Source organism: Hippopotamus amphibius, chromosome 7 (genome assembly GCF_030028045.1).
Source record: "Hippopotamus amphibius kiboko isolate mHipAmp2 chromosome 7, mHipAmp2.hap2, whole genome shotgun sequence".
Classification (NCBI taxonomy): domain Eukaryota; kingdom Metazoa; phylum Chordata; class Mammalia; order Artiodactyla; family Hippopotamidae; genus Hippopotamus; species Hippopotamus amphibius.
Genome location: NC_080192.1, coordinates 142,262,018 through 142,275,792, shown reverse-complemented (window position 1 = coordinate 142,275,792; position 13,775 = coordinate 142,262,018). Strand labels below are relative to the sequence as shown.

Sequence of the window (13,775 nt, the reverse complement as noted above, 5' to 3'; positions counted from 1 at the left end):
CATCTTCCCACTTTTACCTGTGAGTAAACACCTCAGACAGGTGGAATGATTTGCCAAGGTCGTGCAGATAGTAGTCTCAGACTCGCAACTACAGTGCTTTAGGCCTTTTACTCATTGTCTGGTCCTTTGCTCTCTTTTCCTACCATCTTACTATTATTTGTCCCGTCTAGTCTTTATTTTTTCTTTCTTTTCTGCCTTTTTTAAATTAAGATTTTTTTATGATTCCATTTTATCTCCACTATTGATTTATTAACTATACATCTGTCTTTTTAAGAGGTTGTTCTAGAGTTTACAGAATTCATCTTTAACTTACCACAACCTACCTCAAATAATCATATACCAGTACATGTATGGGATAAGACCCTTACAGCAGTATACATACTTCCACTTCACTCCTCCCATCCCTTAGTGTTAAACATTTTATTTTTACCTGTTATTATATTCCACAATGCATTGGGATTATTTTTGCTTTAAAAAGTTGGTTATCTTTTTAAGAAATTAAAATGAGAAAAACTATATTTACCCATATTTTGCCATTTCTGGCTCTCTTCCTGTCTAAAAACGTCCTTTAACATTCTTATAGTATAGATCTGTTGGCAATGGATTTTTTTGGCATTATTTTTGGTCTAAAAATGTCTTTGTTTTGCCTTCATTTTTGAAAAAACATTTTCACTAGTATAGAATTCTGGGTTTGTACTTTTCCTTCAGCACTTTCAAAATGTTTCTTTCTACAGGACTGTCTGATTTCCCTTCCCTTCCCTGTTCTTGCTTCCTTCTTTCCTTCCTTCCTTCCAACTGCATGTTAGACCACAGCTTACTAAGGCTTCTGTTCTTTTTCTTTTCCTCAGTGTGTTTTGTTTGGATAGTTTCTATGGTGGTATCTTCAAATTCACTGATCTACTTCTTTGTCTAATGTGCTGTTAAACCCATTCAGTATTTTTTTCATTTCAGATTCTGTATTTTTCATTTCTAGAAGTTCCATTTTAGTCTTATGTTTTTCGTTTCCCTCATTATGTTTATGTTTTCTTTTACATCCTCCAGTTTATTGACAGTATTTAAAATAGATGCTTTAAGGTTCTTGTCTACTAATTCTGTTATCTCTGTTATTTCTGGGTCTGTTTCTATTGATTGGTTTATCTCCTGATTATGTGTCATATTTTCCTGCTCTGCTGCCTGGTAATTTTGATTGGATGCAGTGAGTGTGAATTTTATGTTGTTGGATACTGGATTTTTGTTCTGGTGTATGATTAGGTAACTTGGATATCAGTTGATCATTTAGAAGTTTGTTTTTAAGCTTTTTTTTATGGCTCTTCCAGAGCCTATATTCTGAGACTAACTTAGCACCACTACTAAGGCAGATCCCTTTGGAAGACTCTATCCAGAGCCCCCAGTATTATGAAGTCTCTCCACTCTAGCTGGTGCCTTATGTGAGCTCTGAAAATTAATTGGATTCATTGGAAAAAATCCAGTGATTTTTTTTCTTCCCTGGCCTCAGGTTTTTTCTCACACATGCACAGATTGGTCCTCAGCCAGAGACTTGAGAGGACTGCTTTGCAGACCTCCTGGAGTTCCCTCTCTGTGCATTTTTATCCTCACTGATACTCTGCAAATTATAGCCACCTCAGCTTCCAGGAACTCTCATCTCTCTCTCCTTAACTCAGCACGACCACTGGGCTCTGTTTCACTCCCTGCTCCCTGCTGTAGTTTAGAGACGGATTCCAGGCAGTAATCTGGGGCCATTTGTTTCTCTTCTCTCAGGGATTATGGTCCTGTGCTGCCTGTTGTCCAGTGCCTGAAACTGTTGTTTCATATATTTTTTCCAGTTCTCTGTTTATCATGGGATGTCAATTCATGTAGTAGTTTCCCATAGTAGTTAATCCTCTAAGGGCAGAAACAAAAGTGTTCTAAATACTGATTTTTAGATATTTAGAAATAGAGTCAATATTCAGATGCTTTTTAGCTGAGTGTTACCTAAACAGTTCTTTCTTGAATGCCTAAAAGTATCTTAATGCTCTTTTATTTTCGGATTTTTTTTTTTGAAAATTATAATCTCTATTCACGAATGTTGTCTGATCTTTGCTTCAGAATTTTCCATCAGCTGGACCATGTTATTGAAGGGTCATGGTTTATAGGCTTTTGTTTGTACAAAATACTTGCCTAGTAATAATCTCTTTTGTTGACTATTTTTAAATTAATCTTGAGTGAGGAGACAGGGTAAGTAAAATAAGGGAGTGATTTCTTGTAGAGATTTTGATAGAAAGCATAAGTGGAAAAATAAGATATTATGTCTTAAGAATAACTTGTACTTTGCCTTTTTCGCTTTTAGAGAGTTTTTTTTTAATAAACTTTTTATTTTGGAATAATTTTAGATTTACAGAAAAGCTGCAAAAATAAAAAATATATCCTTTACCCAGATTCAACTGTTGTTCATATTTTATCCCATTGTTTTATCCTTTGTGCTGTTCTTCCCTATCTGTGTATCTTACCTATGCAATTCTATTTCTGAATCACTGAAGGTAAATTACATTTATCATGGCCCATCATCCCTAAGTATTTTAGTGCATATTTTCTAAGAATAGAAATATTCTCTTATATAACTGCAATTTACTTATTAACTTTTTATTTTTCTAGGGACTGCACATTATAGATAGGCCACAATTTACCTAACTCGTTCTCTATTGATGGAGTTTTGTATTTGGGGATTAAAGGCTAAGGAAGGCAGCTAGGTAATGAAAAAACAAAACAAAAAAAACTAGAAACTATCTAAATGTCAATAGGAAAATGGATAATATTTGACATAATCAGACATGGTATATTAAACAACTAGGAACATGAACCAACTGCAGCCACAAGCAACAGGAATGACTCTAAGAAACATTCTATTGAGTGTAAAAGGCAAGACTTAGGAAACTACATGCGGTGTGATACCCATTTTGTTAAGCTCAAAAAAGAAGTCAAACTAAATATATTTGTATAGATAGATAAAACTATTTAAAAAAATAAGTTTACAGTAAGCAAAATTGACGATACTGGTTATCTCAGGAGGGGGAGGCACAGAGGGAGGACTAGAGGAGGCATACACTGGTGGGTGCAGCAGTCGGATTTCTTTATGTATTTCTTGCATCCCTAACTACTCTTTGAGAGTAGGAAGCATATGTAATGCTTCTGTTTGATCATCCGTAAGACCTAATACGTAATAATTCTGTATACATGGTAAGGACTCTACCTGTGTTTATCGGTTAAGTGATCTGAAATAGCTGAAAAACAGAATAGTTTAAATACTTTATTTAGAGAAACTCTCAAATAGATTTGGTTGGGGATTTTTTTCCACCTAAGTAGTAAATTTCCAGACTCCTTCTTTTGTATTTATTATATAGTATATCCAGAGGCTATTAATTAGTGGCATTTGACTGAAAAAATAAAAAGCATACCACTGATATTTTAGTGGTAAATGTGTAAGGGATATAACTTCTGCTTATAAGCAAGGACATTTAAAAAATTGAGTTATGGGTGTGTCAGTATCACTCATGAAAACCAGTGAGATAAATAATCTTATCAGTTATTTGTACTGTTCACCAATAATAAATTACTCTAGTCAAAAAGTGCGTGTTTGAGGCGACGTTGATGAACTTGTTTTAGGAGAACCATACCTCATGTTTGCTAAGTGAAACCAGTGATTTCATGTGAATTATCTGTGATTTAGTTTGATCCTGTGCCAATACCCACCCCTAGTACCCAGCATGCTCAGCCCAGGTCTCCTCCTACCGGTGCTTCCCAGGAGAAGGAATGAGAACCAGGTTGTTTTTTTGTTTTGTTTTGTTTTTTTTGAGAACCAAGTTTTATACTCACTTAAGGAAAACTGAACAATGACAAAGGTTAGTCTGCTGCAAAAATAATCATGTAACCCTAATTATTTGGGAATTGTCTACTCTTCTGAATACCAGCTTTTAATCTGCTTTAGTACAGATACTGAAATTTGAATGTAAGTATTCCACAGTCAGCAGACTATTTGGAGGACAGACACATCTTAAGAAGGAGGACTCCAGTAGGTTTTTCCCAGCTCTGATCCTGGGGCCAAAACAAATGACTATCTCCGGTTCAGTTGGTCATCAGTTCATACATTTGTATTTGTTCATAAGGTTTGTCTTGGTCTGTGAAGTCAAACAGCATGTTTCTCAAATGGTCTCATCCCAGGACCAGGACTGTATTTTACCTAAAGTAATGTATTTACCACAACCTTCCAGGAGATTAGACTTTGAACAGAAAAAAAGTATTTTTTGCCACTGCTGATAGATTTACAACCATTCAGATAATTCTAGCTGACTAAAAATGTGAATTGAACTGTTTTGTGGATCATAATGCATGTGGAATTCATTGTATCCTTCCTCCATAAATAATACGTTACAGTGCTTTGTCATTTTTTCTGACATATTTTTATTCCTTACTAATTTTTCTTTGCAGTAGAAAGTCTTAAGTTTGGGTTAACAGGTGCAGGTAGCATTAGCTTTTTCTCAGCTGAATCTTTGCTTCAAAACAACAATAAGAATAAGTAAGGGTGAGGCACTGTACTTTTTTTTTTAATAGCAAAGCAGGAAGTTCACCTCTGACAGGGTATTGTAATCAGGTTTATCACAAGAGCCTGCTGTTGTGTAACAGAAACTCTAGCTTGTCCTTACCTGTCTTAAGGCATTGCTTCATGAAGGAAAATAAACTCACTGGAATATTTGTGAAATTCAGTAAAACGCTTTCCCAAGCCCTCCGTTTTTAATGCATGCTAGAACAATTTGTTATAGCCTTGCAGTCTTTTAAAAAACATATTAGCCTTGTGATTTCTTAGTATTGTAATTAAATGAATCTATAGCACTCTAGAAGCCCTATGTATCATATTTACTATATCTTTTAGACACATCCTCAGCCATGTCTAGTAATAGTCCACATTCCCTCCCTCCCTTCCCCCACTTTTTCAGGAAAAATGGAGAAGGTTTGGGATGTCTTCAAATGACTGTTTACTTAATTGACAGGCAGCTTTTCTTCATTGTATGCTTTGCCTTTGCTCACAAAAGTGCATTCACTATTCCATAGTATGTTGAAACTTTTAAATGGAAACAGCTTTTCATTAACAAAGGAAGCATTTTCTTCCCTCCTTCCATGTCTTAGCTTTCTCTACTAAGTCTTGGCTTCTTCAGCAGCTGTACCTCCACCAGAAATGACAAAAGGTGCGATTGTTCCAGGAGATGGAGATGAAGATAATGCCAGTGGAGTTTTGTGTGTGTGGGCTGCTGGGCACTGTTTTTCTTCTGCGTTTGGTTTGGTTTTGTTTTTGTTATTCCAGAAAGTTGAGCACACCTTAAAAACAAACCAAAGGGAGGGAGGATAAAAAGCTTTAAAGACTCTTAAACCTTTATCCTGTGTGAACTCTTTCCCATTAAATTGTTCTGTTAATATTTAAGTGGGCCCCTCTTTCCCAATAACAACAAATCTGACAAAACTCACTTTAGAACATAAGGGAATGGGATAGAGTATAGAGTATTGATGTGGTTTGTTTCTTCCAAGCGGGCTATGAGAGTTTGAGTCTTTCTGCCATCACCCTGACTTAAGAGCAAAGTTCAGGCAAGGAGACAGGTTTGCAAATGAAGTTCTGGTGTTTCCAACCATCTCCTTTCTCTGACTTGTAATTCCCAACTCCTGGTAGGTAGCTGGTTCGTGTTCCTTATTTAATTTAAAGATAGCTTCCTCCTTTTTTTTCTGCCTCTGCCTCTTCTGCTGCTGTATTTTTGATTCAAGTTTCTGAAGTGTGGTGCTGATTTGAAGCATCACTTAGACTTCTAGCAAAAATCTTTCAGTTCATCTGGTAGAATAAACTAAAAATCTGTTCTTTTTCAGGGACACCATCTCTATATGGAGTACCAAATAATCAAATTGCTGCTTGAACTAAAATCAGGCCTAGACACAGTTGTCTCTATTACAAGTAGAATTTATTCTGCCAGTGACTTAACAGACAGTAGGACTACTTGTCTTTTCAGCCATGATTTTCTTTATTTTTATGTATTTTAAACCCAAAGACCAATTTCTAAACAGTTAATATGTAACATACATATTATTCTTCCATGGTCCTTGGCAGTGATTCTAAATCCTCCAAGAATTAGTCATTTCATCATCCCGCACTAGACTCAGCAAGAAGTAATAAAGAGGAAACTGGAAATTTCATTCCCAAGTACATCTCCAGTATTTTGAATGTTGATCAACAACATTCTGCTCTCCTCTCTGAATGAGTAAGAAGAAAAGATGTAATGCTGGTTCAGCCAAACCCACTGGGTGGCACTTTGCCATGATGATTCAGTTTGCCTTGGAGCAATCTTACACCCTTTGTGAAATTAGGTCCCTGTTGGTTGAAGGAAGAAAAAGACTCTTCCAGAGCTGTCAGTCACTCTGTAAGCCCCTCCAAAAGAAGGTCTTACTGGATCACATTTTAGTACACTCTGAGTCTTCAGACTATGAGTTTTTTTCACCATCTTACTCTGTAGGCCACGTGTAGCTCTTGGGATTGTTTGTGCAATCTTTGTTAGAGTAATAATCTTACACATTTGAAATGTATTTGAGGGAAGTTAAGGCGAGGGTGATGATAACAGGTGTTCTCAGTTTCCCTCACCCCCACTCCCTCCCACAATTACTACTGCCAGGCAGCATGAATAGAAACCGGCTGATGTGTTCTTTTGTTCTTGGCTTGCCACAGCATCTTAACCATCACTGGAATTTGTGGGTGTACTTCTCTTGTCAAGCTTGTGAAGTAAAACCATCTGAGGGTCTCCTCCAGGCTGCAAGAAAAATGAGGTTGAGAGCCACTTCATTTATTATTATTATTATTATTACTATTATTATTATTATTATTTTGCACAAGAATATTGTGGAGAGCTTGTTTAAACTATAGATTCTTAGACCTAGTGTTAGGAATGGATTTATTAAGTCTGATGTGGGATCCAGGAATATTTTAAAGAAGCATCTTGCAAGCGTTTCTGATAGAAATGGTGCTTTGAGCAGTACAGTCTAGTTTTTTATCTCTGCCTCTGTCTTTTGTTATTCCCTCTTGTTCCACAAAAAATTTGAGGTAAAAGTAGACTAATTAGCAGTTAACCGAAGACCAGTATAAAGCAAAGTACTATTATACCTTAACTAAATATGCAAAGGTTTAAACAGGATTCTGGTAGTCCTCTTATTCTGCTTAATACATCAGAGATTCCCCATGCCAAATGAAAATACAATACAAATACCCAGCATCTTCTGAGACCCTTTCTTTGGGTGTGTTCTATACATGCATGAGTTTTCTAAAAGTCAAAATAAGACTATTCTAACACAGTCATTAAATGTTTACTGTAATTATTATATATCCGTGTTTCGGAATGCTTGTCAAAATTAGAGCCTGATTCCCCTATCCGGGCTAAGGACAATAAGATGGAAACAAAAATGTGACACTGTGATCGTATTCTCTAAAACAATGCTGTGTACTTTGCTGAGCTCATGCTGCAGGCCCCCCAGTGTGGCCCGGCTTGGTTGCAATAGGAGCAGATGTCTGTGGAAGTTAGTCCATAGCCAACACCTGTAGGGACAGTTGGGCCACCACTTCAAGGGATGTTGGAGGCAGAAGGTAGCAGATGTTAGTGTGGTTGTTTTACACATATATTAAATCTTTTTAGCTTACCAGATTCCTTTTCATTCGTGACCTTACAGTTACTTGTCATGAGTTTATCATCCATTAAATTGGTTTTTTGAGGTGATTATTTTTCAAAGGGAACATTCACTGCTCTAGTGTTTGTTTCATTTGCAGGTAAAAGTACCTAATTTCATCTCCTACCTGCATTATTTAAAAGGATTAGGGTTGCCATAAATCTTGTCAGTGATGTTAATTGTTTCAACTTGAAGAGATGCTTCAAATTTTGTGTGAAATGAAGCAGATGTCTAAAATGAGTTAATTTTATAAAGAAAAAAGCTTTTCCCAGAGGTCACTGAGAGTGTATATTTTCCTTTTTTCTCTCTTAAATTCACAGATTAGAATACAATTTGTAGTATTTTAGTGTATAAGTAGAATTACTGTATCCCTACATTTAAAAAAAAAGACTTAAAAGGCCACGTTGCTATTTTGGATTGACAGAAATTTACTTTGTATTCTTCAGCTACAGATTAATCATATGTTAATAATGTAGCCAACTGAAAGCCTTTTTTTTTTCCTAATGGAACTCAAGAGTTTAGACACTGAAATAGTGATATCGAAATAAATACAATACAAAGAAGGTTGTAACCCCAGGCAGAGTAAAATCAGGCATAGTTAACAGCTTGATTGTTTTCTGTAAACATGCTTTTGTGCCCTTATAAAGCATTTCCTTGTGCCTTATAATTGCATATCAGCTGAATGTACCAAAGTAACACTTAACAGAGAAATTTTCATTCCTTCAGTTGGCTCCCAAACACCTTCACACACTTAGAAAGTGGGCAAGACATGACATAACAGGTATTATTGGCACAAATTGTTGGGAAACAGATTTTCACTTAGAATAAGGAAGAACTTTTTAATGACTAAACCCATTAAAAATGAAATAGACTACCTTCAGGGAAGGTATTGAGTTCCCATCACTGGAGATTTACAAGAAGGGCTAGACATATTCCTGCTGGGGATTTTGTAAAGTTAGACCATATACCTTTTTTTTTTTAGAACTTTATTTGTTGTTTTTTGGCTACATTGGGTCTTTGTTGCTGCATGCAGGCTTTCTCTAGTTGTATAGAATGGAGGCTACTCTTCGTTGCAGTGCGCAGGCTTCTCATGGCAGTGGCTTCTCTTGTTGAGGAGTACAGGCTCTACATGTGTGGGCTTCAGTAGTTGTGGTGTACGGGCTTAGTTGCTCTACGGCATGTGGGATCTTCCCAGACCAGGGCTCGAATCCGTGTCCCCTGCATTGGCAGGCAGATTCTTAAGCCCTGGGCCACCAGGAAAGTCCTAGACCATATACTTTTTTTTAAAATAAATTTATTTATTTATTTATTTGCTGTGTTGGGTCTTTGTTGCTGCATGCGGGACTTTCTCTAGTTGCAGTGAGCAGGGGCTGCTCTCTGATGAGGTGCACAGGCTTATTGTGGTGGCTTCTCTTTTTGTGGAGCACAGGCTCTAGGCACGCAAGCTTCAGTAGTTGTGGCACATGTGCTCTATAGTTGTGGCTTGCAGGCTCTAGAGCGCAGGCTCAGTAGTTGTGGCACACGGGCTTAGTTGCTCCGCGGGATGTGGGATCTTCCTGGACCAGGGATCGAACCCATGTCCCCTGCATTGGCAGGTGGACTCTCAACCACTGTGCCACCAGGGAAGCCCCCTAGACCATATGCATTTTTTTAAAGAACTTTTATTGGGATACAGTTGACATACAATAAACTATATGTATTTAAAGTGTACAATTTGATTTTTTTTTCTTATTAGTAATATATATATGGCAATCCCAATCTCCCAATTCATTCCCCCCAACCATCCCTGCTTTCTCCACTTGGTGTCCGTATGTTTGTTCTCTACATCTGTGTCTCTATCTCTGCCTTGCAAACCTGTTGATCTGTACCATTTTTCTATAGTCCGCATATATGTGTTAATATACGATATTTGTTTTTCTCTTTCTGACTCACTTCACTCTGTATGACAGTCTCTAGGTCTATCCTTGTCTCTACAAATGTCCTAGTTTCATTGCTTTTTACAGCTGAGTAATATTCCATTGTATATATGTACCACATCTTTTTTATCCATTCATCTGTTGATGGACATTTAGGTTGCTTCCATGTCCTGGCTATTGTAAACAATGCTGCAGTGAACATAGGAGTGCATGTGTCTTTTTGAATTATGGTGTTCTCTGGGTATATGCCCAATAGTGGGATTGCTGGGTAGACCATATACTTTTAAAGGTCTTTCCAACTTTGAATTTGCCAATTAGATTATTTCTCCTAGAAGGTGATGTATGAAGTGATTCTGTTACACAAAATAGTTTACTGAACAGTTGATATTACCTCTCTCTTACCATGTTTTTTTTAAACTAGACATACATACAGAAAAGTGAACATACAAATGTACCCAACCTGATGAATTTTCATAACCTGAACCAGCCCCTAGATCAAGAAACAACCTTCTTAGCACCCCAGAAGCTCCACCCTTATGCTCACTTCCATTCATTACCTCCCCACCCCACCCCACCCCCCACCCCACCCCGCCCCGCCCCTAAGAGTAATCAGTCTCCTGACTTGTAACCATGTAGTATAGAAGCTTGGTGCTCAGTTACTAAGTTTGTACTTTACATACATGGAGTCATTCTCTTTTGCATCTGGCTTCTTTTAACGTTATGTTTTGAAGATTCAGTCATACTGTTGCATGTAGAGCATTCATTCCTATGCTGTATAATGTTCCATTGTGAGACCGTATCAAAATTTACTTGATATTTACTCTACTTTTGTACTTACTCTACTGTCAATGGCATTTGGGTAGTTTCTAGCTTGGGACTTTTACAGATAGTGTTATGAACATTCTAGTGGACATGCGTGCACATTTCTTTGGGTATGTGTGTTGGGTTGGCCAAAAAGTGCCTTCGGTTTTTAAGCGAAAATAAAAGACACACTTTTCATTTTCACCAAGAACTTTATTGAACAATGTATTCACTGTTTAGTTCCGCTGCCTTCTGCCATTTTTCAGGCAACTTCATAATTCAGCCATCCCCATACTTTTTATCTTTTTGAGTAAAGAACTGTTCCAGGTGCCTTTTATAGTCTTCCAGGGAATTGAAATTTTTTCCATTAAGATGATTTTCTAAAAACCAAAATAAATGGAAACTGAAGGTGCAAAGTCTGGTGAATCTGGCAGATGAATCAGAACTTCCCAGCCAAGCTATAACAGTTTTTGCCTGGTCATCAAAGAAACAATGCGGTCTTGCATTATCCTGATGGAAGATTATGGGTTTTCTGTTGACTACGTCCTGATGCTTTTTGTCAAGTGCTGCTTTCAGTTGGTCTAATTAGGAGCATTACTTATTGGAATCCATCATTTGGTTTTCTGGAAGGAGCTCATAATAGAGGATTCCCTTCCAGTCCCGCAATATACACATCACCTTCTTTGGATGAAGACCGGCCTTTGGTGTGGTTCATTTCGCTCGCCGCATGATCGCTTGTGTTTCACATTATTGTACAATATCCATTTTTCATTGCCTGTCACAGTTTGTGTTAAAAATGGAATATTTTTGTTACATTCAAGTAGAGAATCACATGCAGAAATACGGTCAAGAAGGTGTTAAACTCTTACTTATGTGGAACCCAAACATCAAAGCGATTCACATAATCAAGCTGGTGCAAATGATTCTCAGCACTTGATTTGGGTATTTTGAGTTTGTTGTCTCTCTCCCACATGGTATAACGTTGACTGTTCTCGATTAACATCTTGACCTGATCGCTATCAACTTCAACTGGGCTACCCGACTGTGGAGTCTCGTCCAGCGAGAAAGCTCCAGCACGAAACTTCGCAAACCACTTTTGACACGTTCAGTCACAGCACCTTCTCCATACACTGCACAAATCTTTTTTTGCATTTCAGTTGTGTTTTTTCCTTTCCTGAAATAATAAAGCATAACATACCAAAAATGTTGTTTTTCATCCATATTCAATATTAAAATAGCTACACAAAAATTCACCAATTTTGATGTTTTTTTTAAATGCACGCTGATATGATAACTGTCACAATACAATCTAACCAAATTGTTTCAAATGAAGTTAAAGACAGCTAAGTGCTACTAGAGCCATCTTACAGAAAACAGCTTTTGGCCAACCTAACAGCTGGAACTGCTTTGCTGTAGAATACGTCCACACTCAACTTTAATAGATACTGCCAAACAGGTTTCCAAAATGTTTGTATTCAGGCCTGTTTTTAATAGGGTCCTACCATATCAGAAATGTTAGTTTTCAGAAATCTCATAAGCCTTAAAGAAAAAAAAATCTTGCTTATAGTACTATATAACTTTCTGTCTTATCCTATAGTTATTTTTGTACACTAAGCTCCTTTTCTAGAGTATAAATTGCTTGAAGAGATCGCTTCATTCATCTTTATATTTCCCAAAGTATCTTGCATAGAATAGACTCTAATATTTTTATGTGAATGGATGAGTAAATGAGGAAAAAATTTTATGTAGTATTAATAAGAAGAATGTTTGGAAATTGCAAAAATATAAATAGCATACCCAATAAACTAAAAAGGGAACAGAATTAATTTATTAGTATTAGCTCATAGATTTTCCTGAATTCTATAAGAGACTCTTATAAGCTGTTATGGGGGAAAATAGAAGGTTGAATTGCACATTTTCAGCTATTAGACTTAAATGCTGGTGTCATCTCCCACATAGAAGCACATGAATGTTATGTAACACTGACCTAAATCTGTTAGCTGTAAATTTGAGAATTGTTGAGAGGGTGCCAGTGAAGGAGGCTGAGGGGAGCTCATGCTCTGGAGTGATGTTGACAACATTGTAACTCCAGCTGGGCTGCAGCTCTATTCCAGATGCTTCCGTGATTGGCAGGAAGTAATGATTTCACTGTATCATGGGTAAGGCCAGTAGGAGTTTTATGAGCCACATAGAATTTTAGTGGCTTTTTAATTTACCACTATTACTGTTTAAAACTGCTCAGTGAGGATATTTGGGATTTATGGATGTTTCCCCTCAATGCTTTTCTCTACATTCCAAATTTTATTCTTTTAAAAAGAATATTACATATTACTTTTAAAATCAGAAAGCAGGTTTTAAAAGAATTTATGTTGCAAAAATTGCTACCTTGACTGTCTGTTTCATTCCAGTCTTGGCCTAACTATGAAGATATCTATAAAAAAGTAATTGAAGTTGCCACATTTTTGGATTTGCCGCGTTTTCCAGACATAACTGAAGACTGCTATCTTCATCCAAACATCTTGTGCATGAAATATTTGATGGAAGTCAATCTCCCTGGTAAGTGTGTGGTATATATAGTGAGCAAGCTTTGATTTATTGAATTATTATGAACAATATATTGAATCTTCTCAAATCAGAGACTGTTCGAGTCACCTGACGGGGTCCACAGTAACATGAAGCTTAATATCAAAATCCTTTCTTACAATATTTCGGTCCATTTAAAATGGTTAAAATGATACTATTCAGAAATAATGAGTTCTATTTTGGTGTGAGGGATAAGCTTGAGAGAATATATTTAGTTTTTACAGTACATTTGCTTGAGTACAAGTAAAGTAACACGTGTCTCAGTATGCATTATTAATTACCTAGGCAACCCCCCCCCAAAGGCACTTCTTCATTTGCATGAAGCATGGTTATTACATAAAGAATTCTAACTTTAAAAATCCCAGAAGTTAATATAAGGTAACGTTTTTATTGTTCAGTAATATATTGCTGTTTCCAGTCCCTAAAACAAATGGAGGTCAAAGTCTGGTAGGATGAAACACAGAATGTGAAGGCAGCCTTACTAGCCGTTCCTCACACTATACTAAGGCACAGGTAACCCCAATGGAATCTGCCGATGGAATCCATTCCTGAATTTCTTGCTGAACTAGAAATGTGAGAAATGCAAGGTTTCTATTCTTAACAGAAAATACAAACATGGTGTGACTATATTATTGCTTAAGTGATATAAAAATGTGATTGAATGTATTTTTAATAGGGAAGGAAAATACGTAAGTTATATGAAAAAACAATATATAAAACTATATGTATAGTATAATTTTAACTATAAAAATA

General features: G+C 36.6%; 1 protein-coding gene across 6 annotated transcripts in view; it reads left to right on the top strand.

Moving 5' to 3' along the window:
* Positions 1 to 13,775, top strand: part of TAF1B (TATA-box binding protein associated factor, RNA polymerase I subunit B) — a 54,844-nt gene that overhangs the window by 23,443 nt on the left and 17,626 nt on the right. For 5 of the 6 annotated variants that reach the window (XM_057742016.1, XM_057742012.1, XM_057742011.1 and 2 more), the window contains one exon: positions 12,848 to 12,995. In XM_057742016.1, coding sequence (XP_057597999.1) covers positions 12,848 to 12,995 — 148 coding nt within the window. Of the gene's footprint in view, positions 1 to 3,642; positions 3,876 to 12,847; positions 12,996 to 13,775 lie in introns of those variants that run through there. The other variant, XM_057742015.1, reaches the window with a different exon arrangement.